Source organism: Centrocercus urophasianus, unplaced genomic scaffold, assembly GCF_019232065.1.
Source record: "Centrocercus urophasianus isolate 14NV4802_14NV808 unplaced genomic scaffold, USGS_Curo_1.0 seq_268, whole genome shotgun sequence".
Lineage (NCBI taxonomy): Eukaryota > Metazoa > Chordata > Aves > Galliformes > Phasianidae > Centrocercus > Centrocercus urophasianus.
Window position 1 is genome coordinate 35,785 of NW_024884831.1, and position 25,299 is coordinate 61,083.

Consider the following 25,299-nt stretch of genomic DNA (forward strand, 5'->3'; position numbering starts at 1 on the left):
TGGAGAGCCCAAATCCCAGTGCTGGTGAGCCCAAATCCCAGTGCTGGAGAGCCCAAATCCCAGTGCTGGTGAGTCCAAATCCCAGTGCTGGAGAGCCCACATCCCAGTGCTGGTGAGTCCAAATCCCAGTGCTGGTGAGCCCAAATCCCAGTGCTGGTGAGTCCGAATCCCAGTGCTGGTGAGTCCACATCCCAGTGCTGGAGAGCCCAAATCCCAGTGCTGGTGAGCCCAAATCCCAGTGCTGGTGAGCCCAAATCCCAGTGCTGGTGAGTCCACATCCCAGTGCTGGTGAGTCCACATCCCAGTGCTGGAGAGCCTGAATTCCAGTGCTGGTGAGTCCAAATCCCAGTGCTGGTGAGTCCAAATCCCAGTGCTGGTGATCCCACATCCCAGTGGTGATGAGTCCCACATCCCAGAGTTGGTATTTCCCAATTCTCAAGATCTCAGTGCTGGCTCCTTCTATCACCCAGACCTCACGTCGCTGCCTGCTCCATAGCTGTACGCCCACAGCATCTCTCCCATGCTGCTGCCATGGAGCACAGTGTGTGACAAAGATGTGCCAGCCTTGAGCCTGGGGGGGAGAGGGCTGAGCAGCACCGTGCCGTGGCAGCAGCACCGGTCCCTCGTGGGTTGGTTATCCCCATGCATGGAGCTGTGAGTGAGATGGGTGCATCTCCATCCCTGGAGGTGTTCAAGGGACGGTGGGATGTGGACAGTGGGCATAGTGTGGATGGATTGGGGTTGGAGCTGATTGGTCTTTTGCAAAATTAACGGTTCTATGATTCTCCTGCAGACACTGCTGGATCTGGGGGCCTCCCCAGACTACAAGGACAGCCGGGGGCTGACACCACTGTACCACAGTGCCATGGTGGGTGGGGATCCCTACTGCTGTGAGCTGCTGCTGCACGACTACGCTCGGCTGGGCTGCGTGGATGAGAACGGCTGGCAGGAGATCCACCAGGTAAGGTGGATATGGGTGAGCTCTGCTGGGCCCGGCCCTCAGGTGCTGCAGGACACGGGGTGCTGGTGGGTGCTGGGGGCTGCATGGCCAGCAGGGGCTGCGTTTCTGCTCGGGGGTTTGCAGGTGGGGTTCAGCTCTGTCCCACTGCAGGCCAAGCAGTTGGGCTGCCTCAGCTGCCACAGGGCAGCACTTTGGGATCTTGGGTCGACACCTGAGGAGCCTTGGGTACAAAACCAGAGTTCTACCTGTCCCTGTTTGGCACATAAATGAGTGGATGTGGCAGAGGAATCATAGAACCACAGAACCACCAAGTCTGGAAAAGACCTCCAAGATCATCCAGTCCACACACCAGTATTTCCCACTATACCACATCCTTCAGCACAACATCTGAACATTTCTTGAACACTTCCACGGGCAGCGGCTCCACCACCTCCCTGTGCAGCCCATTCCAGCACCTGGCCTCTCTTTTGGAGTAGAAATTTTTTGGATGCCCCATCCCTGCAGGCATTGGAGGCCAGGCTGGATGTGGCTCTGGGCAGCCTGGGCTGCTGCTTGGCGACCTGCACACAGCAGGGGATTGGAACTGATGAGCACTGTGGGTCTCTGCAACCCAGGCCATTCTATGATTCTAAAATCCAACCTGAATCTAGAAGAGGGGGAAGGATTCTACGAGGTTTTCCTGCTGCCCCCTCGTTCTGTTTCTCAGTTGCTTTTCCCCCCTTCTGCAGGCTTGTCGCTACGGCCACGTTCAGCACCTGGAGCATCTTCTCTTCTACGGCGCTGACATGACTGCGCAGAACGCCTCAGGAAACACCGCTCTTCACATCTGTGCTCTCTACAACCAGGTACTCGGTGTGATTTGGGGCACGAGGACACAGAAAGCACAGGCAAGGAAGCTCCCTGAGGGCACAGTGTTGGACCGAGGCACCTCTAAGGGCTGCTGCAGCCCCAAGATCTAAGAAAGTCCTTCTGGGTTCTCCCACCTTCTGCCCAGGGCGAGGTGCTGCTGGTAGCACCGGTCTGATTTTGGATTTCTCAAGATCCGTGGTTCATTCCAAGGTGTTTTTGCTCATTTACCACCCGAGCTGCTCCATAGTTGTTCCTGTGGTTCCTATTCCTTCTTCACAGCACATGCAGCAAACCCCCATTGCTGGTGGGGAGGGGGCAGTTTGCCTGCCTGGAGGGCACTCATTTGGGTGCCTTCATTTCACATTGAGGAGAGCACCTGCCTCACGTGGGGCTTTTGGGGCAGGACCTGCAGCTGGCACAAAAGCACAGAACATCTTATTACCAATCTGAATTTTAAAGAAGATTTCTCCTGTGATGCAGGGCATCATTTCTGTTTTGTTTTCTGTGTGGCCACTGACCTCAATTCTAGAGAAATCAGGGGGGGGTTGTGGAAGCTTTTCCTGACACCCACTGGCCTCTTTCCCAGATGTAGAGGTCAGTATCCAAGTGCTTCTCCTGTGGGATTTGTTCCTTCCTAGAGGTTTGATAGAGGTTTGATTTTCTAAAGGTTGTGTGCATGGGTTTCACTGTAAAGGGATTTATGTTTCTGAGGTGTCCAGTTTTAAGAATTGAATGCTGTTGTGATTAACAATGTGGGATGGCGTATGGAAATTGATTTGTGGCTTTTTTAGGGGATGGATGTGCTCTGCTTGCTTGGGACTCTCCTACATGGCTGCCAGCCCCCTGGGGGGCCCATAGATGGGAATTAACAGCATGGAAGCACAGAGCATGGAAAACAAAAGCAAGAAAAAGCTGTAGGAAGTAGCAGTACCTGGGAACGTGTGGTGGTCACTGTGCCTCACAGCTGTGTTCCTGGGCTGGATTCTGGGCATTACTGCTGTAGTTGGCACGCAGAGAGGGGCTCAGTCAGCTCAGTGCTGGGGGTGACCAATTCCTGGGGGCTCAGCATCCTTATGCATCCCTTGCTCTCACCAAAGGAGGCTTTCCGAGCTCGATGGAACAAGGTGGTTTGCCTCTTTGTTGTCCCCTTTTGTTGTCTTACAATGCTGATCGATGTCTCCTTTCCTCCTTTCCAGGAGAGCTGCGCTCGGGTTCTCCTCTTCCGTGGTGCAAGCAAAGAGATCCGCAACTACAACAGCCAGACAGCCTTCCAGGTGAGGCAGCAAGGGCCAGCTGTACAGCCATAGAATTGCTCAGGTTGGAAAAGACCTTAAAGAGCATCAAGTCCAACCACAACCTGACCGTACCACCCTCACACAGAGCCCTGTGGGGCCCCAGGTTAAGTGCTGGGGTGGCCTCTGGGATGAGCCTGTGTGTGAGCTGAAGCTTGCAGAACAAATGTGTGCATTCAGGATGCCTGTTCTGGCCATGGCCTGCTTGGTGAGCAAAGTGTTGTCTGTGGGAAGGGCTGTGAGGCTGCTGTTGTGGTGGGAGATTTGAAAGAGCTTTGCTTGTGTACCCCGTGCGTAACGGAGGTGGAAAGGAGGAGTTACTGCTGTCTGTGGAAGTGTTGCAGTGTTAGAGAGGGAGCAAAATCCTCAGGAACAAAGGACAGTTTTGCTGCATATAAACTGGCTGTGAATAAACTGAGAACAGAAGTTAGAAGGCCTGTTCCAGCCCCTCACCACTCTCATAGTAAAAGCTTCCCCCCTGACATCCAACCTCCAGCTGCCCTCCCTCAGCTTCCAGCCGTTTCCCCTCGTCCTGCTGCCATCTCCCCTTGCCAGGAGTTGACTCCCCTCCTGTCTGCAGGCTCCCTTCAGCTCCTGCAGCTGCACTCAGCTCACCCCCAGCTTCTCTTCTCCATGCTGAACAGCCCAGCTCCCTCAGCCTGTCTTTGCAGGGCGGTGCTGCAGCCCCCTGCTCATCTTTGTGGCTGCTCTGCACCCTCTCCAACAGCTCCCTGTCTGTCTTGAATGAAGTGTGTTTTAATACAAACTCAACAAGCAGTCCTGAAACAAAAACACACAACTTCATTGTGCACTTTCCACAGTCATGTGTAGAAATTACACACAGCTGTTGGACACATTAGGATCAGTTCTTGAGAGCAGCCCTGCAGAGCAGGACCTGGGGGTCCTGGGGGGTGAAAAACAGACCATGAGCCAGCAGTGTGTGATTACAGCTCAGAAAGCAAATGGGATCCTGGGCTCCATCAGCAGAGGGGTGGCAGCAGGGACAGGGAGGTGATTGTCCCCCTCTGCTCTGCCCTCGTGAGGCCCCATCTGCAGCACTGCGTCCAGGGCTGGGGGTCCAAATACAGGAAGGCTTAAATTCTTAGGAGGAATTTCTGTATGAAGACTGAGGCCGTGTTGCTTACGTTCTACTACGTGTTGGTTTGAATGCTGGGAGCAGAAAGCTCCTGGAAGGTGAATGGAGTGCTGCATGCAGCCTGGGCTCGTGCAGATGGAGGCAGTGGGGCTGCAGCTCTTCGAGGAGCTTTGCTTCTGGGAACTGATCGCTCATCTACTTCATGTGAAAATATTTATTTTCAGGGAAGGACTTATTCCAGGAAGCCGTTTCCTCCTTGTTGAAGGAGTTGAACTTTTGCCCTTTCTCCACCTCTTGATTCCAACCTTTTCGCTTTGGGCATTTGCAAGATACGGAGGTGGTGGGTGGAGAGAGCAAATGGCTGCAGCTCCGATTTGCGCACGTCCTGCAGGGCCCTGAGAGCCCTAATGAGGGAGAAGCAGCGTTTGCCTTTCTTTTTGAAGTAGTGTGACTAATTGCAAGTTTGTCTTCCACAGAATGAAAGCTGTGCTTGGTAACCCAATCCGTTTGTTTACTGAGAGAAGTATAACCTGATCCGAACCCGAATTTGATACCGCGCTCCCATCAGCTCCCAGCTTTCAAAGAGAAGCTCTCTGCCTCTGCTTACATTGCTTGCTCAAGATTGCAGCATCTTGTTAAGTCGCTGCCCGCTGCAAAGTCTGGCACTTTCTCATGCATCGTCTTTGTGTAGCCATAGCAATGGGGTGCTACCTCTCCCTGGCTGAATTTCAGCACGGCGCAGGAAACCAAGCCAGCGTGAGGCAGGGTGTGCTGGTCAGAGCAGCTGTGTGGCTGCTGGGAGCTCACATAAAGACCTCTGCTTCTGCAGAGCTGCTTAGTCCATTTGCTTCACATACCTCACGTTAATTTCCTTGTTGCCATTAATCAGATAGCTCGGTGTCAGCGGCCTGAGATGACTTGAGATAGCACCGAGTAATTTAGAGCATTTGGAAGGTGTAATCTCTCCATTTATCTTCCGTGAGGCCGATGGGCATCCTCCATGCTGGGGTGGTGGGGCAGGAGAGCAGGGAGCACTGCCCAATCTGTGTGGCAGCTGTGGGCTTCGGAGGGGGGTGTGGAGGCTGCGGGTGAGGGCTGAGCATCACCTCCTGGCACCCTGCAACTTGCTGTTGTCCTGGGCTGGAGCTGATACCTCCATCCCTGGGAGTGGTGATCTCCAACGTCCTTATCAGCAAGGCAGACAGTGAGGTTGGATGTACCCTCGGCGAAGTGGCTGCTGGAAAGGCTCCATCCAGAGGGACCTGGACAGGCTCAGAAAGTGGTCCCATGAGAGCCTGATGAGGATTGCCACAGGGCAAAGCACGGGTGTTGTGTTGGGGCAGTCCCAGCTACGAGCGCAGAGTGGAAGAACTCCTTGAGAGCAGCTCTGCCAACAAGGACTTTGGGGTGTGCACCTGGCTGCCCCATCCCTGGATGTGCCGTGGGCATGGATGAGCCCAGGACAGGCTGAGCTGGGGGGCACCCAGCCTGCAGGAGGGATTGGAGCTCAGTGGTGTCTCCCCTGTTGGGTTCAGACCCTACAGGATGTGAGCTGGACAAAGCAATGCACTGTTGGTGTGGCTGTGAATGACCCCTTCGTGACCACTCTGATGTGAGCCACCCAACAATTTTTTTCCCTATCCAGCTGTCCATGCATCCACAGAATCACAGAATCACAGAATCACCCGGGTTGGAAGGGACCTCAAGGATCATGTAGTTCCAACCCCCCTGCCTAGCAGGGCCACCAAACATCCACATTCAGATCAGGTTGCCCAGGACCCCGTCCAACCTGGCCTTGAACACATCCAAGGACGGGGCATCCACAACCTCCCTGGGCAGCCCGTTCCAGGGCCTAACCGCTCTCCTTGTAAAGAACTTCCCCCTAACATCCAACCTCAATCTTCCCTCCTTCAACTTGGATCCATTTCCCCTAGTCCTGCTGTTGTCAGCCCTTTTGAAGAGTTTACTCCCCTCCTGGCTGTAGGTTCCCTTCAGGTATTGATAGGCTGCACTGAGGTCACCCCGCAGCTTCTCTTCTCCAGGCTGAACAAGCCCAACTCCCTCAGCCTGTCCTCATAGGGGAGGTGCTCCAGCCCCCTGCTCATCTCAGTCGCCCTCCTCTGGACCCTTTCCAAAATCTCAATGTCTTTCTTGTACTGAGGGCTCCACACCTGGACACAGGACTCCAGATGGGGCCTCACAAGAGCCGAGTAGAGAGGGACGATCACCTCCCATCCATACTGTGATGCCCGAATTGCACAGACAGAGATGAGCCAAGAGAAGGGGTTGTCTGTCTGCTCCACGTCCTTGGAACTACCTGCTGGTTTTGTACCAGAGCTTGGGCTTGCTTTCCTTTTCCTCCCTGGTTTCCAGGTGTCTCAAGGGCTCCCTGAAATGCTTCCTTTCTCAGGAGCTGGTGCTCGGTTGGGGTTAAGGTGTCACATACCAGCAATCTTTCTGCTTTAAACTTCTGGGTTATTTTTTTCACCTTTCATTTAATAAAAGTAGCTTTTCCCGTTGCCCTCAAACCTGTTTCAAAAGTAGGAGAAGTTCATGTCTTTGTGGAGGGCTTACTTTGCACTGCATTTGTTGGTGATCCATTGGAGATGCCAGCAGGATGCTCCATACAAGGAAACAATTTCTGGTTTGATAACAGCTCTGCCTTCCAGTTTTCTTTCCCAAACCTTACAACTCTAAGGAGGAACGTGTGGTCTCAATGGCAGTGTGGGTCTTTCTTATCTGGAGAGTTTTCGAGGTTGCTTCTGCTGTTCCTGTCATGTTTCTAGGTGATCTGCTGACCAACCATCTCTCCATAACAGCCGTGACAAACCGAGCTGCAGGGAAGCGCTGTCAGTGTCCGAGTGACATCAGAAGCACTTGCTGAGTATCTTCACTTCTGATCTTTCTCACGTGGATACCTGGAACTCAGCCCCTGCCTTTTCCATGGGCTGCGTTACTGCATCACCTCAGAGCAGTTTGCAGCTGGTGCATGAAGCCCTCAGAGCAGGACTGCAGCTGCCTCAGTGTCCCCCATAGCACAGGTGGGCACATGGGCTGGGGGATTAGCTTCAGTTCCTCAATCAGCCCTGTCCATGTGCTGCTTACCATGATCTGGTCTATTCTGGAGCCATCTGGAGCACTGACCTCCTCCTCCTCCTCCTCCCAGGGTCTGGAATGTGGCACTGTGCATGCTGTGCCTTTGTATTCTGGCTCAGAAGGAGCAGTACGGTGTGATGGAGACGAGCTTGAGCTCCCATGGTAGTCTGAAAGGAGACAAACCCCACTGTCAACGTCAGGGTCTTTCTGGATCACATCTGTGTGTTGTCAAGGACCAGTCATCATTCTGCACTTACTTTTCCAGCCCTCCATCACCAGCAATGATGAAGATCCCTGTCTGCCTCTGTGCCTTGCCCTCTGGCGGAGGCTCCTCACCTTTCTGCCCCTAAGCCTCTTTGCTTGGCTAAATGCTGGCCTTTCCCTCATCTCCTCCCACCACTCTGTTGCCCACACAGGGGGCCGACCCATCAGATGGTCCAGCACTGTTGTGCCCACACACTGTCCATGATTCCAAGGTAAGAGGGTTTGCCTGTATTGGATCTATGGGGCACCCAGTTGCCTTCACATGACTTCCACTCTGAGTTGGATGCTGGAAAGCTGCTAAAACTGTGTGAGCTTGCTGTACCAATGCAGCTTTTGCAGCTGATGAACGTGTTAATGAGAACCCACCCGAAAGTGAACTCTGCACTGGATGTTTTCGTTCTCATCAGGATGCTGAGTTCCCTAACAATCATCAAGTGTCAACTTCTGCACAAGTTTTTGTTCTCGTGCTACTCACGGTCGGATTGCTTCAGTGCAGGATTTTCACACACCGAGTATAAAAATACCACGAGCAGCTGCTTCGAACTTCCTCTCATTTCACTGAAATGTGACAATCAGAGCTGCTTCTTATCTGTCAGAAAGTTGTCTGTCCTTTCGATAGCTGCACTTTTGTATTTGTTTTCTTCTCCCCTTTCCCCAGGCTGAATTCCTCTAAGCAGGATTTTCTGGGGGTAGGTAGCTGTTACAGGGACTCACAGTTCCTTGCTGTGAGCAGCACAGGCTTCGTTGACGCTGAGCTCCTTTGGCTGTGCTGTGCTCCATCCCCTGTGCTGTCACCAGAGCTGTCAGAGCTGACCTTGATCACGGAGTTGAGGCACGAGACAGAGGTTTTAACTCCACTGTCAGCATTTCGGATAAACGTTTGGCTTGATGGTAGGAAACTGTTGCCTGAATTGAGGGTATGGGTGCAGAGATCACATCCCTGCAGGGCAGAGGTGCGCACAGTGTTGGCTGAGTTGTGATGTTTCCATGCAGGGGATGTGCTGGGCAGCACAGGGGCTTGGCAGCAACTTCTCATTGCCTCCATTGGTGGGCAGCCATGGTCTCATCTGGCTGTGGTGCTGTGGCACAGCAGAGGGTGAGCGGGTTGTGCCCAGTAAGGAACAGGAGGGTGCCTCATCTCCTCCATCTGCAGTGGGGTGAGGTAGCTCTGGCCTGGCCCTCGTGGTCAGGCGAACTCTGGTGGTGTCCCTCTCATGATGCCAGCTGTTAATGAAGAGACCCCGTGGTTTCAGCCACAGTGAGCAGTCCTGACCTGGAGCCAGCCATGGGTGGGCTCTGTAGGCCAGTCGTCCCTCTTGAAGGCCAGTGGTCCTGCTGGCTGTCTGCCTACCTTGTCCTCCCCCTTCCCAAACCGTCCCTGTCCCACCTTGTGATGAAGATGCTACAGGACACCACACTGAAACCTCCCTGGCTTCCTGTTTCTTGTGTTCCCTTCATTCAGTGTTGCCACCCACGGGAGGAGACCATGGGCAGATAGGACAGAGAAGGAACTTTGGAGGCCATTTGTGTGCTGCTCTGCCTCCCCCAGGACCAGCTCTGAACCCTTCCTGTCGATGACCTCTCCCGAGACCCTCCAAAGCTGGACCTTCTGTGTGCAGTCTCTGTGCTTCCTTGTCCTCACTGTCAGAAAGCTTTTTCTGTCATTTACCTTGAATCCTTCCTATTGAATTTTAAGCCCATCTCTTTTCCATGGTTGTTGAGAGCAGATTATTTTTGTCCTTGCCGCAGCTGCCATCTCTCTGCCTTTATGGCCTCACTGCCCTTTTCCCACCCCACCTTCCATTCTCTGGACTAAACATCCCAGCACACGCAGGCTTTCCTGCAGAGCCCTCGAAAGCATAATCCGATCATTACTATTGATTTATTGCGGGTTCTCCCCACATCCTTTATTTAATTCAGATCCCCGTTCCAGCTGACAGCCCACCCGCCCTGCGCAGAGCAGTGATTGCATTGCATGTACTGATAGAGATGAGGCCGCTCATCTCTAAGTCCCAGCGGAGCTCTCCTGTTCTGCCACAATGTGATTTTGGTGGGCTGGTGCTCAGCGTGTGATCCTGAGCTCCTTGGGTCTCTTGCAGCAGATGCACAGCTGCTGTCTCGTGCCGTGTCCCAGCGCCCTGCTGTTCTGCTGCTTTCTGTTATGCCCAAAGTTCCCCCACTGTGACTTGTGCTCATCACCTCCTCTTCTTTCCCTGTGCCTCAGAAGAGTCCGACTCCATCTTCTATAATCCTCGTGCATAAAGAGCAATTACATCTCCACTGAACCAAGTTATTTTTGTTTTCCTCTCCTCTACGTATTTCTTCAGCTTCAAGCAATCATTTTGGTTCCAACCCTGTACTGAACTCGTGCTCCCTCCCAGGTTGGCCTCATCTAGGAGTTCAACAAGCGTACTCTGCATTCCTCCAGCCAGGTTTCCAATGAGAACTGGGAATGGGGACCAGTTCCACCCATTCAGCGCGCTTGGAGTTCAGCGGAGAGTCAGGAATTGGTTTTCTGATCAGTTCTGCATCCACTTGGCAGGAGTCTCACCTCCCAGATTCAATTTATGTCATTTCTGAGGACGTCACATCAGAGTGCCACAATTTTTGCAGAAGACACCGATGTGATACCTTTTGTTGTTCTGCTTTTCGGGAAGCCTGGCCTGCCCCCCTCATAGAAGTAGTGTGGATCCCTTAGGCTGGGTTTGCTCTTTGCAGGTTACCGTGGTTGGTCTTTTTTGTGGAGTTCTGCTTAGAATCACAGAATCCTAGAATGGCCTGGGTTAAAAAGGCCCACAGTGAGCATCAGCTCCAATCCCTGCTGTGTGCAGGTCACCAACCAGCAGCCCAGGCTGCACAGAGCCACATCCAGCCTGGCCTCCAATGCCTGCAGGGATGGGGCATCCACAGCCTCCTTGGGCAACCTGTGCCACTGCCTCACTTCCCTCTGGCTGAAAAACTTCCTCCTCACATCCAACCCAAACCTCCCCTGTCTCACTTTAAAGCCATTCCCCCTTGTCCCATCACCATCCAGCCTCACACACAGCCGTTTCCCCTCCTGTTTATCCACTCACCCCGTGTTGCTCTGGACAAGGCAATGAAGTTGCTTCATCTGTAGAGCCGTGTTCCTTGGTGAAGCCCTCGGTGATGCCATTCCTCGTTCAGGCATTGAGGCCCTTTGGGGATTTTCGAGTGAACTCCCAGTGCTGGAGGTTTCTCCTGCAGGTGTTGGCAGCGTGGCTCTCTCCTACTCTGCAGATCTCAGAGGCAATTCATGGACACATCACCAAACCAGGCATCGTGCCCCAGGTGCTGTGTGCTGGTGCATCAGGACCACCTGGTTCCCCATTCAGTTACAGCTGCTTTGCGTTCACAGCCAATTGTGGAGCAAAAAAGGAAGCATGAAGGCAGCACCCTCCAGCTCTGGCAGTGCTGCAGCTTTCCCCTTTACTGACTTGGTGGGGGCACTCCGTCCACCCTGCAGTGCTTTTCTGTGTCCCATCCCTTCTGTGCACACCTTGCTCGTTATCTCTCACTCCATGACTCGACCTTTCTCCATCTCTTCTGGCTCTGTCACGCACATAATTGGGCATCAGAACGTGGTAGCGCTCGCAACGATCCGCCTCGAGTCCTTAAAGATTTGCACTCGGATGCAAACTCAACATTATCATTTCCTCCGGCCTTCAGCACAATGCAAACAGGTTGTTAGACGCGTCTTCTTCAAAGATTTGTATCTTGTTGCTCTAAAATAGACATCACGGTCTGAACCCTGCAATTTGCAGTCACGTTGCCCAGGCAACAGAGTTTTCTCAAGCAGAGTGGTTTTGTTGAGAAATGCCTTTGGTTAACTGTGATTTGTCTAATTTAACTTCAAAATGTCACCGATGGTGTTTGGGCTTCTAACCAGTGACATCACAGCTTGTGATGCTATAGGAGGTAATGCCTCTCCTTCTGCTGGTGTAGATGAGCGCCGGTGCTGAGTGGACTTGGAAGGGAATGACAGAGCTGCTTCTTTTGCATCTATCTGTGCACTCATGCAAGCTTGCTGCTCCTCACTGTGTGTAAAGCACAGAAACAGCAGCTGCTGTTGGATGCGTTTTACAGAGTTGGTATGAATGCCAGAAATTTCAGCTGTTGCGGTGATGTTTTGTTATTAATGAGTTCCATGTTTTCTTGTCATCACTACAGTGGTCACCTTGTTCTCCTCCATATGTCCTCCCCTGTCGAGCATTCAGGTTGTAGAGGCTGTGGGTCTGGAGGAGGCTGATCCTGATCTCCAGTGCTACAGCAGAGGGAATTAGAATAATCCGTGGAGGTGCAGAGTTCCAGTTGGCACTTGGAGGCCTTGTTCATAGAATAGAATCATAGAATCCTAGAATGGCCTGGCTAGGAAAGGAGCACAATGCTCATCTCATTCCATCCCCCTGCGATGTGCAGGGTCACCAACCAGCAGCCCAGGCTGCCCAGAGCCACATCCAGCCTGGTTCAACCCGTTGTGTGCTGAAGATGCAACGCGCCTTCCTCACGCTTGCTGCCTTTGCTGCCTGAGTGGGAAAATGGAACATCTGTTGTGCCTTCCAGAGCGTGTTCGTTAAAAGTCAACGTAACTGATGGAGGTCGTAGAATTTTCAATCCGTGGATTGAAAATGTGGAACCTTTGAGCGATTGATTGTGTCTGTTTGGGATCTTTGCCTTTCATGACAGCCCGCTAACCCAACTTCCAACCTCCTTTATGCTCAAAGTTAAAACTCCCTGGCAATCCAGGTGTCATCAGTGTGGCTTGCAGGGAAAACGAGCAACCCGTTCACATTGATGAGCCCACATATCTTGGGCTCAGTCTAAAGGCTCCACCATGGAAGAGGAGAAGTGTGCTGTATTGTGCATCCTCACACACGAGTGCCCTTGGATGGAGGGCCAGGGGCCACATTTTCTTCAGTACTCACCTGTGCTGAGGGAATCACATCTTTGTTCTTTCACCTTCTTAATTTTTTGGCAAAGTAAGCGTGTTGTTTTCATCCTCCCAGCAGTGGATGGGTGGGAAAACGGGTCGTTATCCTTTCTGTAACGCTATTTTTTAAGGATTCTGTCAGGGTTTCCCCAGTCTTGGTGCTCTCCAGGTCCCTCTTCCAACTCGTACTGTCAATCTGCATTCCTCCTTAAAGACCCATGTCCCAAAACCACGGCCATCAGTCCAGATGGGCCATTGCCAGGTGGTTCCTCCTAGAACTACCTTTGTCGATGCAATATCCCCATTAATTGGTTTAATTTGAGGTTGCTGACGTTACCACGCATTGTTTCCTGCTTCTTGAAACTGGTTCTTCTCTCCCTTACATTTATGCATTTGTTTTTTCCATGCCAAGCAGAATGCATCTTGCTAGACCTGAATTTCATCTCTCTGCTTCTGTCAGCCGGACTCATAAACCTGTCAGTCAGACTTGGCATGTTTGTGCCATTTCCTTTTAACAAGGTTCTCCTAGAAGTAAGGAAACTATCATTAAAACAAGAATAAAATCTAATTAGAGTCCGTGGTGTTGAACCCGGTATGATGTATACAAGAGAAAATAATGCAGGAAAGCATTCTAAATGCTAAATATGCATTAGTGTTCGTGATGTGCTGTGCACAGCTGCTGTGAAGAGTCTGGAAAACAAAGCAGGCGTTGTGGAGATTGTTAATATTTCTTACATGGAATCACTTAGAAAATGTTTTGATGCTTCCAAAAACGTTTTAAACAGCTGGAAAGGTGAGAAGAAGGCGCAGCAATGGATGGCAATGAGGGGAAGGTAAACCCAAACAGGAGCAAAGAAACCGTGCAGCAAAGAGAAGGGAAAAGATGCAGAGTACCGTTAGTGCAACTATGAAGATGAGTGCAGCTTCTCTGCTAGAACCAGAGGAGAATAAGAGGAAGGTAGGAAAGGGAGAAAAAGGGAAGTTTGCTCTCAACAGAGCTGAAGTTGCTTTTCTCCTGAATGAAGTGAGTGAGCCTGCTCTCTTTCTAGCAGCGTTTCCACTCCATGAGTGGGACTTCAGCCCGTGCTTGGTTGGCGTACGCCTTGGTCTCATTTCAGCCTCAGGCCCCAGCAGCTTGGTGTGTGCGACGAAGCAGCCAGGCAGCTCCTGCTCCAGGTTCTGTACTCAGTGCTTCTGGTAATTAAATACTTAAAAGCACTGCTGATGGAATTTCTCCAGTTTTCCAAGGCGCGGAGTCTTCATGGGCATGAAAACTTCCTCTGCTGTCTTGTCCTGACTCTGTAACTCACCAGGAATTGCCAGTTTGAGCATTAGTGATGGCTGGCAAATGCTGTCTGCCGTCCTCCTTCCCCACAAGCGATGGATTCCATGCAAGCACAGAATCACCAAGGTTGGAAAAGACCTCCAAGATCATCCAGTCCAACCGTCCGCCTACCGCCAATATTCCTCCACTATCCTGAATTCCTGTCTGCACGCCGTCCCTGTGGAAGAACACAAGTTTCCCATTCCTCCCCACCCTGCCTTGGTGCCTTTTGTGCTCTGCTGCACCTGCGATGGACCGAGGACTGACCCATGGCTTTTCCTCTTTGTGACAGCTTTACAACATTTTCTCCTGGTAGATCGCTGCCCTGCTCAGCTTCCCTTTATCAATCATGATGCAGTTGAGCTTCGGGCTTCCCATCGCTGGTTTCAGCCCGCAGACCGTGAGAAGCCAATCTGATGATGAATGATTTTCTGTCATCATGTAACAGGTTGAAAGCTGGTTTTTTTCTGAGGGCCTGAGCGTGGGCACGCTCCAGGAATGTCGTACCCCAGGCCTGCTGCCCTGCATAGGACACGCATCCCCTGCCCTTGTGCTGGGTGCTGCTCCAGACACAGCATAGGCTGCTCACCCAGAAGCAGCTTTCATTTGCCTGATGAACCTTTTTTTTTATTTTATTTTTTTTAATTTAGCTTCTCTCTTAAGGCTTCCTCCTTACCATCATTTTATTTAATTTATTTTCTCTCGCTTTTCATTTGAAGTTTGTCTTGCAGAAATTGATCAGGTTTCTGGCCTCCTGGCTTCCTCCCACTCCTCCTCCAACCTTCAGTGTGAGACTGATCTAATTCTGAGTCAGATGCCACCTCGGTTTCCATTATCCCAATGATGTTGGTGACTTGAAATCTTCCCTGACCTGCGGCAGTCGTGCTCCTATTTCAGATGCCACACTAGAGCCTCTGCTTTGCTCCAAGCCCACCAGGTCCTCGTCCTTCAGGCTCAGGCCCACTCAGTTCTGATGGTAAGGGCCATTCTGCACACAGATCTGTGCAGCTCAGGTCCTTGAGAGCATCCTTCAGTGGTGCAGAGCCCAGATGATAACAAACACTGCCAAGAGGACTGGCCTTTCCTCTTCATCTGATGCTCCCTGCACTAGATGGCCCCGTTCGTCACGACTCCATCTGAACAAGTTAGCTGAGAGATTCACTGATTTGTTCCTCTGTCCACCCTGCTGTACCTGAGGCTCTATGTTTGCAGAATGCTGGGTTCAAAGGGACCTCTGGGGCCATCTGGTCCAACCCCTGCACCAGCAGGGTCACCCAGAGCCGCTTGCCCAGGGCCACCTCCTGGACTGCCATGTTTCAGCTGGTGTCCGTTGCCTCTTGTCCCATCACCAGGCACTGCTGACGTGAGCCTGGCTTCTTTTCCCAGGTGCTGCCCATTTGTGGATCTCGCATTGCTCTTTGTGTTTTAATGATCTCAGTGTCTGCGTGGGCCCCATAAAGCTCTGGCCAAAGCAGTTCTTCCCTTGCAGAGCCTTCCTCTGAGCCTTCAGGAGATGCCACCAGCCCAACTTCGGTCTAAGTGGGAAGCTGAAGGTTGCTCCTTCCTGCAGCATGGCTGGTTTATGGAAGCGGTGACCTCCAGGGCATCCCATCCGTTGGCTGCAGAGCTGTCCAGTGCCCACGGATGGAGGCAGGCTGTGGGGAAGGTGAGGTGACCCCCCACACCAAGGCTGCTGGCGGTGCTCACACTGCTTTTTGGATAAGACTCTGCTGTTCTCCCTGCTGCCTGTGCTGATGGCTGCCATCCCTACAGGAGAGAGAGGCAAGATTTACTCCTCTGAGTCTGCAGCTCATATTTCTTCTCTTGCTCAAAGGCTTCCATGCTGCTGCCTTAAAGTTTTTCAGCTTCCCAGGAGGATTCAGATTTCAGAACTCCCTGCTCCTCTTGATGGAAGAGATCACAGAATCATCTGTCTCTCTTTAGGATGGTTTTGTGATGCATCTCATTAGGAAAATCATCGTGCTTTTCCAGCAGACCCATATGCCTCATCTGAAACAACCAAGAAGGCTCTCTCTCTTAGGCTGAATGGCTACAGCTCTGGATTTATCTTTTGTTTCTCAAGTACGCTTACCTGATGCAGGTGGTTGGCAGACACTCCTTGTAGGCTGAGGCACAGAACGTTGATCTCGCTGCCTGTCTGAAGTTCCTCTTCTAAATCAAAGCCTGTGAGTCTGGTCCATAGGAAAAGAAGAAAAAAACCAAGGTTTTTTTTGCTGTATAGGCCATGGGCAATAAGTTGGGCACTGTCAACACGCTGCACGGTTGGCTGGCAGAGGCAGAGGGCGTCGGAGGTGTGTTTATCTCAGATCCGCTGCGCAGCTCATGCACAGGAGGCACAGGAGGTCTGTCTGTTGCTTGCAGGCAGTGTTTGGTCTACGGTGTAGTCATACAGCTCCTGACCCCAACGACACCTCCTGGAAGCAGCAGACTATCTGCATCTGTGCCGTGTCACGGCAGCACGCATCGCTGGGAACGCGCTGGGAGTTCCTGCTCATATGGCAGCCCAGATGGAAGCACCGTATGCGAGCGGTAGGAGCCACCCAGTAGGACTGCCAGACTTCTGGGAACCTAGAACAAATATAGAACATGCTTCACAGCTCTTGGCCGAGTGAAGGTAGGCAGCTCTGCACAAAGTCCTGGCGCCCATTCGTGCTGTGGTGCTGTCAGTTGTGCTGATCAAAAAAGAAGACATTTGGCTCCCCGTTATCGGAGAGAGACAGAAAGGCATCAACACTGGAAAGCCTCTCTTTGGAGATCTGCAGAAAGCGGTGTAGAAATGGCTGACGTTGCAAAGTTGGGCAGGGTGTGAGTGCTGCTCAGGGACTGAGGAGAGTTAAGTGCTACAGTGCCAAATTGCTGCCTGCAGCCAACCAAACTAATGGGCTGCTTTCACAGAGTCACAGAATAGCCAGGGTTGGAAGGGACCTCACGGATCATGAAGCTCTGACCTGCAGCCACACACAGGGCCACGAACCTCTGTATTTCATACTACACCAGGCTGCCCAGGGCCCCATCCAACCTGGCCTCCAACACCTCCAGGGATGGACGGGGCATCACAGCCTCTCTGGGCAGCTGTTCCAGCCCCTCTCTGCTCTCACAGCACACAACTTCCCCCTGACATCCAACCTCCAGCTGCCCTCCTTCAACTTCAAACCATTTCCCCTCATCCTGCTGCCATCTCCCCTTTCAAAAGCGTTGACTCCCCTTTCTGCAGGTCCATTCCCTTCTTGCCCCAGCAGCATGGCTGATAATTGCTTCCTTCTCACCCCATTTTATCCCATAGCTGCCGCTGCTGCACCTCCACTTGCTCCCTCCTGGCTCTGCTCCTGCCTTCTCTCTGTGTTTGCACCCAGCTTTTGTCAGCACACGTTTTGCACGCCCAGGATGGTAACAACAAAGTTCTGAACTTCTCCAACTGTTGCAGCTCGCAGCTGAGGAATGCCTCTAAGAAGGTGGTGTGCTTCAATGCAGAGCATAAAATATTCGGAGACTGGTTTGATTCAGAAAGCATTTTTTGATGTTTTTTCCTCAAGTCAGAGGTTCCAGCATGAGCAGAGTGTACTTTTCCAGCTATAAAAGTGCACAAAAATACCCAGCGTTTCATAGTTGCACATTCTGGCCTCTACTTACTGTTACCATAAAGCTAAACTCTTTCTAATCAAATCTGCCTTCCCCTTTATTTTCTTTCCACTTAATGGACTTCCCTATCAGTTTTTATGTCACCCGGGGGCTTCCCTCAAGCCAGAAGCATTTGATGGGGACTGACTCAGGGTTAGTTGGTGCTTTGCTGCTCCTCTGTCTCCCATCCCACCCCTTCCCTTCCGTTTGGGAGCTTTGCAGCGTGGTACCCCCAGCAGTGACTGTGCCAGCTCCAAGTGCTGCAGGACCTGTCCATTCCTCAGCAGAGGGAAATGCAGCTTTGTTGTGGATGCTTTCTGACACTGAAGAGCAAACGGGGCTAACTCACCCCTTGGCCCTCCCAGTGCTCATACTTGTGAGTATATGCACCCAAGGTGTTTATATTCACTATTGTGTCATCACTGCACGAGGGGAGGGGCTTCATTTTGTAAACTATTTTTTTAAACTTCAGGATAGTTGTTGTTTTGATAGGACAAGGGGGACTGGTTCTACAGTGAGACAGGGGAGGTTTGGGTTGGATATGAGGAGGAAGTTTTTCATGCAGAGGGCGGTGAGGCACTGGCACAGGTTGCCCAAGGAGGCTGTGGATGCCCCATCCCTGCAGGCTTTGGAGACCAGGCTGGATGTGGCTCTGGGCAGCCTGGGCTGCTGGTTGGTGACCTGCACACAGCAGGGGTTGGAACTGATGCTCACTGTGGTCCTTTGCAACCCAGGCCATCCTATGGTTCTATGATTTGCACTTCCCATGGAAAATGCCTATTGCAGGTTGAAGCCTTCTGAAGTCCTGGCCATGGGTTAACCTGCTGCAGGTGGGAGCGGGTAACCTGGAGCTCTGGGCTGAGCCAGGGGCTGTAAGGGGCAGCCCAGTGAGGCCCTGCAGCACTGCTGCGGATGGGTATGGGATTGATAGAGGAAACTGCCCTGATCCTTAGGTAACACAATCAAACAAGTTGCCCAGAGAGGTGGTGCTGCCCATCCCCGCAGACACCCACGCTCAGGGGATGGGGCTCTGAGCACTGGTGGAGCTTTGGATGTCCCTCCTCACTGCAGGGAGTGGGACCAGATGGCCTTTAGAGGGCCCTTCCAACCCAAACCACTCCGTGATTGTATGATAAACAGATTTCCCATCTCTGTGCCCTCAGAAAAGCCTCATGACCCGGAGCTGTGCCCAGCAGTGTCCCACGTTGTCTGTTGGAGGCGATCGTTTCAGTGCTAGGATCCATCGTGCTGCAAAGCCCCAGCTGAGGGAACACTGCAATAAGGGAAATCCTTTCATCTTCCTTGTATTTCCCAGTTGAGTTGTGAAATGCAAACAGCTCTTCTCCCTTCTCAGGGATTGATGTGAGCTGATATTCGTAGCAGACGCCTCCTTCAGCGCGTTGCTTCTCGCCGCTCCTGAAGCCATGGCGTTTCCAAAGCTGTCACCTGCATGGGATGGGTTACTGTTTGAACAACTTTGAAGCTGAAATGCTTCTTTCAAACTCTCCTTTCCGACCTTTTGCCAGTCTGGGTGCTCAGCTATCGGATCTCCCCACGTTTGTGTGATTTGTCCTTCTTTACAAAAGCTTTTGTTGCCTCTTTACAGAATGGGACCTTTGGGACAGCAAGCCTTGTGCACGTGTGTGTAGAGAGAGGGGGATGCAGTTGGACACAGGCTGGGGGGAAAGCAGGTTTGGACTCACTTCTCTGTTACTGTGGGCTCGTTCTGAGGTTGCACACAGAAAGTCTCCTTCTTCCTGGCCATCTCTGATCTTGTACAGTTCTGGCTGAGGAGTTGGAGCGTGAATTCCAGGCCTCAGGAAATAAATAAATCACATAAACATTGTTGAGCTGAGGATAGTAAGACTATTTCTGCTGATAAAGGATCATAGTAGAGAGGTGTGCGTGCTGTACTGAGTCACCGAGTTAAAAATATCCCTTTGTCACAAGTTAGTGGTAAAATGCAAGCGAACCTCGTGTTTCCAAAAGCTGTTCCTGTAGGAGGGCTGAGCAGCTGGAGCTGCACCCGGCTCCGTCGGTGTCTGGGGGGTTTGGCATCCCATAGAACCATAGAATGGCCTGGGTTGCAAAGGAGCACAGCGCTCACCTGGTTCCAAGCCCCTGCTGTGTGCAGGTCGCCAACCAGCAGCCCAGGCTGCCCAGAGCCACATCCAGCCTGGCCTCCAATGCCTGCAGGGATGGGGCATCCACAGCCTCCTTGGGCAACCTGTGCCAGTGCCTCACCGCCCTCTGCATGAAAAACTTCCTCCTTATATCCAACCCAAACCTCCCCTGTCTCACTTTAAAACCATTCCCCTTGTCCCATCACCATCCACCCTCACACACAGCCGTTCCCCTCCTGTTTATCCGCTCCCTTCAAGCACTGAAGGCCACCATCAGGTCTCCCTGGATCCTTCTCTTCTCCAAGCCAATCAATCCCAGTTCCCTCAACCTTTCCTCATAGGAGAGCTGCTCCAGCCCTCTGCTCATCTCAGTGCCTCTGGACCCGCTCCCAGAGCTCCACGTCCTTCCTGTGCTGGCTTCCCCAGGCCTGGATGCAGCAGTGCTGCAGATGGGGCCTCACAAGAGCCGAGCAGAGGGGGACGATCACCTCCCTGTCCCTGCTGGCCGCCCCGTTTTCATGCAGCCCGGATCACAGCTGTCCTTCCGGGCTGCGAGCGCACACTGCTGGCTCGTGTGCAGCTTCTGGTCCACCAGGACCCCAAGTCCTTCTCCACTGGGCTGCTCTCGAGATCTTCGCCCACTCTGCATCAATAGCTGGCATTGCCCCGACCCGCTGCAGCACCCTGCGCTTGGCCTTATTGAGCATCATTAGGTTCGCATGGCCCCACTTCTGCAGCCTGTCCAGGTGCCTCTGCATGGCTTCCATTCCCTGCAATGTATCGAGCATTTCCTGATGGGGTGGATGGTCTCAAACATCCACCTGAAGCTCACACAGGGGTGTGGGGATGGCCCTGGCAGGGGCACAGTCCGTACAACGCAGGACCCAAGCAGCCCAGAGTGGTTCTTTGAGCTTAATGTTCCGAGGAGCAGCAATGGATTTTCGTGTTCTCCTTCCCGTTTCAGTTTGGTTCTTTCATGTTTTCGGAACCAGGTCCAAAAAATATTCTGTTGGAAAATTGTTCTGACTTTCGTTGTTGGAATTGGTTGGAATTGGTTGGAATTGGAATGTGGTTGGAATTGGGAACAACCTGTGCTGCAAAGGGCGGCCAGCACTGCACAGCTGCCCAGGGCAGCGGGGAGCCCCCATCCCTGGGGGTGTTCAGTGACCACAGGGATGTGGCACCGGGGGACGTGGGCAGTGGGATGGGCTGGGGTTGGATTGGGGATCTCGGAGCTCTTTTGTGGCTGAATGATTCTGCGATCTTATCAGTGCCTACAAGTCATTCCTGGCTGGTGTCAGGCATACAACCACCGAGCTGTGAGGAGATGGGAACGGTGATCTGCGAGCTCTTCGCCACCCTTTTGGTGCACAACCATCCACAGATGCTCTCCCTGCAATGCTGGGAGTTTTTTCACCTTGGGGTTACTGACTGGGCGAGCTGAGGCAGAACAATTGTTGGCTTTGCATCCCCCACGGAAAGCAGCTGTTGTCAGTCCATATGGTGCAGTCTGTGCAAGCGAGCACGGGATCAGTGCTGTTCGGAGCCGCTCAACTCTCTTCCCTCCCTCTCATTTCAGGTGGCCATAATTGCAGGAAATTTTGAGTTGGCTGAAATCATCAAAACCCACAAAGAGTCCGATGTTGGTGAGTTGGATCTTTTTTTGTTTTCCTATCCTCTTTTTTAATCTTCCTGTGGAGTTCAGGGCTGTTGTCAGGCGGCTTTGTGACCTGGTGCTTTCGTGGTGCTGCTCGCGGTGGCTGGCACAGCCTGCAGCCTGCTCTGGGTCTCTGGAGCAGCAGGATGGATCCTCTTTCCTTCTGGGACCATCGGTGTTCAGCTCATTTGTCCAGCACAGTGTTTGCTTATGGCTGCTGAGATTGCCAAAGTTAAGAGTGAGCCAAATTGTCTGGAGTGGGTCTGAAAAGCGCACTGTGAAATCCTTTGCCTTTTGTCTCTGTGCATTTTTGGGGCCGTTTCATACTGGAGCTTTTCTCCTGCAAAAGCTGTTAGCCAGAGCTGGGGCAGGGAGACGTGTCTTCTTGCAGCAGGGCTGATGGTTATGGAGCTGCCCCCACCACAGAGCTTCTATAAGCGATTGCTTCTTTCAGTTTGGTATTTCCTGCACCACCTTTTCTTTCCCAGCATCTCTTCTCTCCATTTGTGGTGTAAACATTATCCTGTAATCATGCAGAGCCGACCTTTAGGTCAGATGTAACAGCAGCTGGGAGCAAAGAAAGAGGGGTGTTTGAAGGGATGTCATTCGTCTTCCCAAGCAGCTGCTGTGCATGGAGAGCGCAGCGCTCAGGCAGTGGCTGGACACGTGCTGCCGATGCACAGCATTGAGTGAATTCCCTATTTTTGCTTTGCTTGGGCACTTTGCAGCTTTTGCTTTACACTCTTGAATAGTTTTTATCTCATTCTGTCCATTTTCTCACTTCTTACCTTTCTGATTCTCTCCCCAGTCCTGCCTGGGGGGGGGGGTGGGTGAGCAGCTGCGTGGTGCTGAGCTGCCTTCCAGGGTTAACCCACAACAGGCTACAGGTGGAGCACGACTTGTGGAGACTGGAACAGTCTCCAGCTGTTAGGCTTGGCTCTTGGAAGCATCCCTGAGTCTGGGATCCTGCACCCCAGCTCGTCCTTTTATCACTTATTTTCTCAGGCTCCCACTAACAGCTGAATCATAGAGCCATAGAATGGCCTGGGTGGAAAAGGATCACAGTGCTCATCAGTTCCAAGCCCCTACTGTGTGCAGGTCACCAACCAGCAGCCAAGGCTGCCCAGAGCCACATCCAGCCTGGCCTCGACTGCCTGCAGGGATGGGGCATCCACAGCCTCCTTGGGCAACTTGTTCCAGTGCCCTCTGAGTGAGCTGCTGAGGACCTTTGAAAAGAGTCAGAAAGGATTTGGGGAAAAGGCTGAATCTTATCAGGAAGTGTTAGAAACAGTGCTAACGAGAAGGCTGTCCTATTAATCCGAGGGGAGGGAGACTGCAGTGGAAGGGGTATGGGAGTAGATGACCTCCAAAGGTCTCTCCAGCCTCAATTGATTGGATTGATGTCTAACAGGGTGGCACAATTTTATTGAAGAAGTTTAAGGAAAATGGCATGAAACCGTGTCAAGTAAGAATGAATTGTTTGTGCTTTCGATGGGTCTGTTTGAACAAAATAGGTCAGATAACAGTTGCGAGCTGATGGCACACAAACCAGCAGGGCCAGATGGCATCCACCTGGGGTCAGTGGAACTGGCAGATGAACATCCAGGCAAGGAGAAATTGCCTTCTGAAGTTCATTAAGAACTGAGAAGCGCGAATGTCCGGCTGGAGGAGAACAAGGTTATTTGGGAGCACGATGTGGGGTGGGGAAGGGGTCAGCGTGAGGTGTGGGGGCTCTGGAGCACCTCCTGCAGGGCTGTTTGTTTGCCCCATTGGCATTCAAGTCTTCAATCTGCTTCAGTCAGCTCCTGTCAGCCATGTGCATGACTCTGTGTAATCAGACGTGCTCCTCATTACCTGTTCTTCACAACAATTTGCGGTGGCATTAATTGCACGTCGTTTTGCATCAGCTGGATCTCGTGTCAGCTGCTCAGCAATTTTCACCATCCCTCTTTCTGGGAAGTTCTCTTAGTCTGCAAGTTTTCAAGTGTTTTTTTCAGCTAATGAGTGGCTTTGTCATCGTGATGTGATGCAAATGCCTCTCCCTGCTGCTTTTGGAGTAGAGTTCTGCATCTACAAAACAACCCAAAGGCCATTAGAACTTTCTTTCCTTCCGTACGCCACTTGGTTTTTGTTGGTGTTTTGTCTCCATTTTGAATGCATTGTAACTCCGTATTGATTTCAATTATTTTCCCCAATTAGAGGATAAATATATCCTACAATACCAATTGATGTCTTCAGTTTGCTGCTTTTGTCCAACTAAGCACTTAACCGTCGCTGCTTTATTTCACAACTGTGGTTCTGTGACTGCTGTTCCTTTTTTTAACTCGTGGTTTTATTCATATTTACTCTTCCTACACGGAAGGAGATCCAGGGGAAACAGTACAGCATTAGTTCAGTGCTGAGAAATTGGTCTTAAGCATGTAAGAGTGGTTGGGACCATCTTCCCTCTTTTAATGCCAAATAGAATCGGGTCATGATTCACGGTCACTAAGCAACCAACTTCAAGTCAAAGGAATTCGTTCATCATCAGTCATAATGAGACCCAAAGCAGTTGCCCTGTATTACAAAAAATACCTTTTTTGTTGGGGAATTCCAATCTGCATGAGATCAGCATCACGGCAGCGGTTTTCCTTAGGGGTGGTGGTAGGGGTGGGGAAGTTCCTCACCCCCTCTGGTCCGGTTCGGCAGCTCTGCTGACCCACAGCAGTCCGTTCTTTTGGGATGCATCCACCTCTTGGCTCACAGCTGCTGGAAATCCTGCAGCCCTGGCTCCCTGGTGGCTCCGTATGGGAGTATTGGTGGCACAGAGCCTTCCTCTCTCCTTTTACCTTGGAACAGATGTTTTTTTCAAGGTGTTTAGGAAGGTGAAGACCTAAATTGGGCCTAGCAAGGGTCAGGAAGTGACAGGGACACGTAGCTCCTCACTGTGTCCTTCCCACGTGGAGATGATGAGCGGTGCATATCCCAGTGCATGCGTGTGTGAACGGACAGAAGGGCATTAATTTAGACCACGACACTTTTGGAAGATTCCATGAGTCTTCAAGCACTGAATTGTCCATAAAAACACCCAGCTTTGGGTGCCTCCACCAACTCAGGCCCACCCATGGGCTGGGGCACCTCCAGGGATGGGGCACCCACAGCTCTGGGCATGACTACCACCAGGCTCTGAGGACATGCAGAATGGCATACAGCAACTGATAAAAACATATGAGACAAGCAGAAGTAGAGGCTGTGACATACATTTCTTCCTTTCCAACTTCTTCCCCTGATTCCTTCTCAAAGGAATCTTTGGTAGATGTTGAAAAGCTTTGCACCGAAGCCATAAATAAGTACTCGCACGATCAAAAGCTTCATTTCTTTTTGCCTGATTGTGTCAGGTTTCCCAGAATGTGTAACAAATGTGGAAGTTTTTGCTGAGCTTAATCTACCACCCCTGCTTTTATTTTTTGCCAGTGACCTCTGTGTGTGTATGTGTGTAGGTCATTGCTAAAGATAAAAAGCATGTATATGACTGTACCAAGAACCAGCTTGCTGAATGATATTGGAAATAGTTCCCACTCCATTCTATTGCCTTCTGTTTGGTCAGACTCTGGAACCAGGGAGGTGGGGGAGTCGCCTTGTTAAGTGTTCCATAAATGTGTAGATGTTGCACTGAGGGACATGGTTTAGTGGGGGAATAGTGGTGGTAGATGGACAGCTGGACTGGATGATCTTAGAGGTCTTTTCCAACCTTGGTGATTTTGTGATCTATATACGGGTAATTGGAGCATAGTAAGTTTCTATGTGACTTGCTTCCTTGTGCCATCTACAAAGACCTCTTTCCTCACTGTTGTCAGTCAGAATACTGAGCGACCTGAAGCCTTGGTCTCACCAGCCCTTCAGTTCCTAAGGAAAGAGCTCTCTGTTAGAATAAATAGAATGTGGTTGACTGGTGGGGCAGCTCCTGGGTCCTGCTGGAAGGTGGTTATCTTCAGGTGAACCAGGTGATGCTCAAAGCTGCCTTCCAACCCAACCTAACCCAACCCAACCCAACCTAACCCAACCCAACCC

At 51.7% G+C, this 25,299-nt stretch overlaps 1 protein-coding gene across 1 annotated transcript in view; it reads left to right on the forward strand.

The window, feature by feature from the left end:
* LOC122164595 (SH3 and multiple ankyrin repeat domains protein 3-like) overlaps nt 1–25,299 on the forward strand; it is a 78,594-nt gene that overhangs the window by 23,235 nt on the left and 30,060 nt on the right. Inside the window, exons 6-9 of the mRNA XM_042826708.1 lie at nt 794–961; nt 1,690–1,806; nt 3,007–3,084; nt 21,172–21,238. Of these exons, the coding sequence (XP_042682642.1) occupies nt 794–961; nt 1,690–1,806; nt 3,007–3,084; nt 21,172–21,238 (430 nt within the window). The remainder of the gene's footprint in view (nt 1–793; nt 962–1,689; nt 1,807–3,006; nt 3,085–21,171; nt 21,239–25,299) is intronic.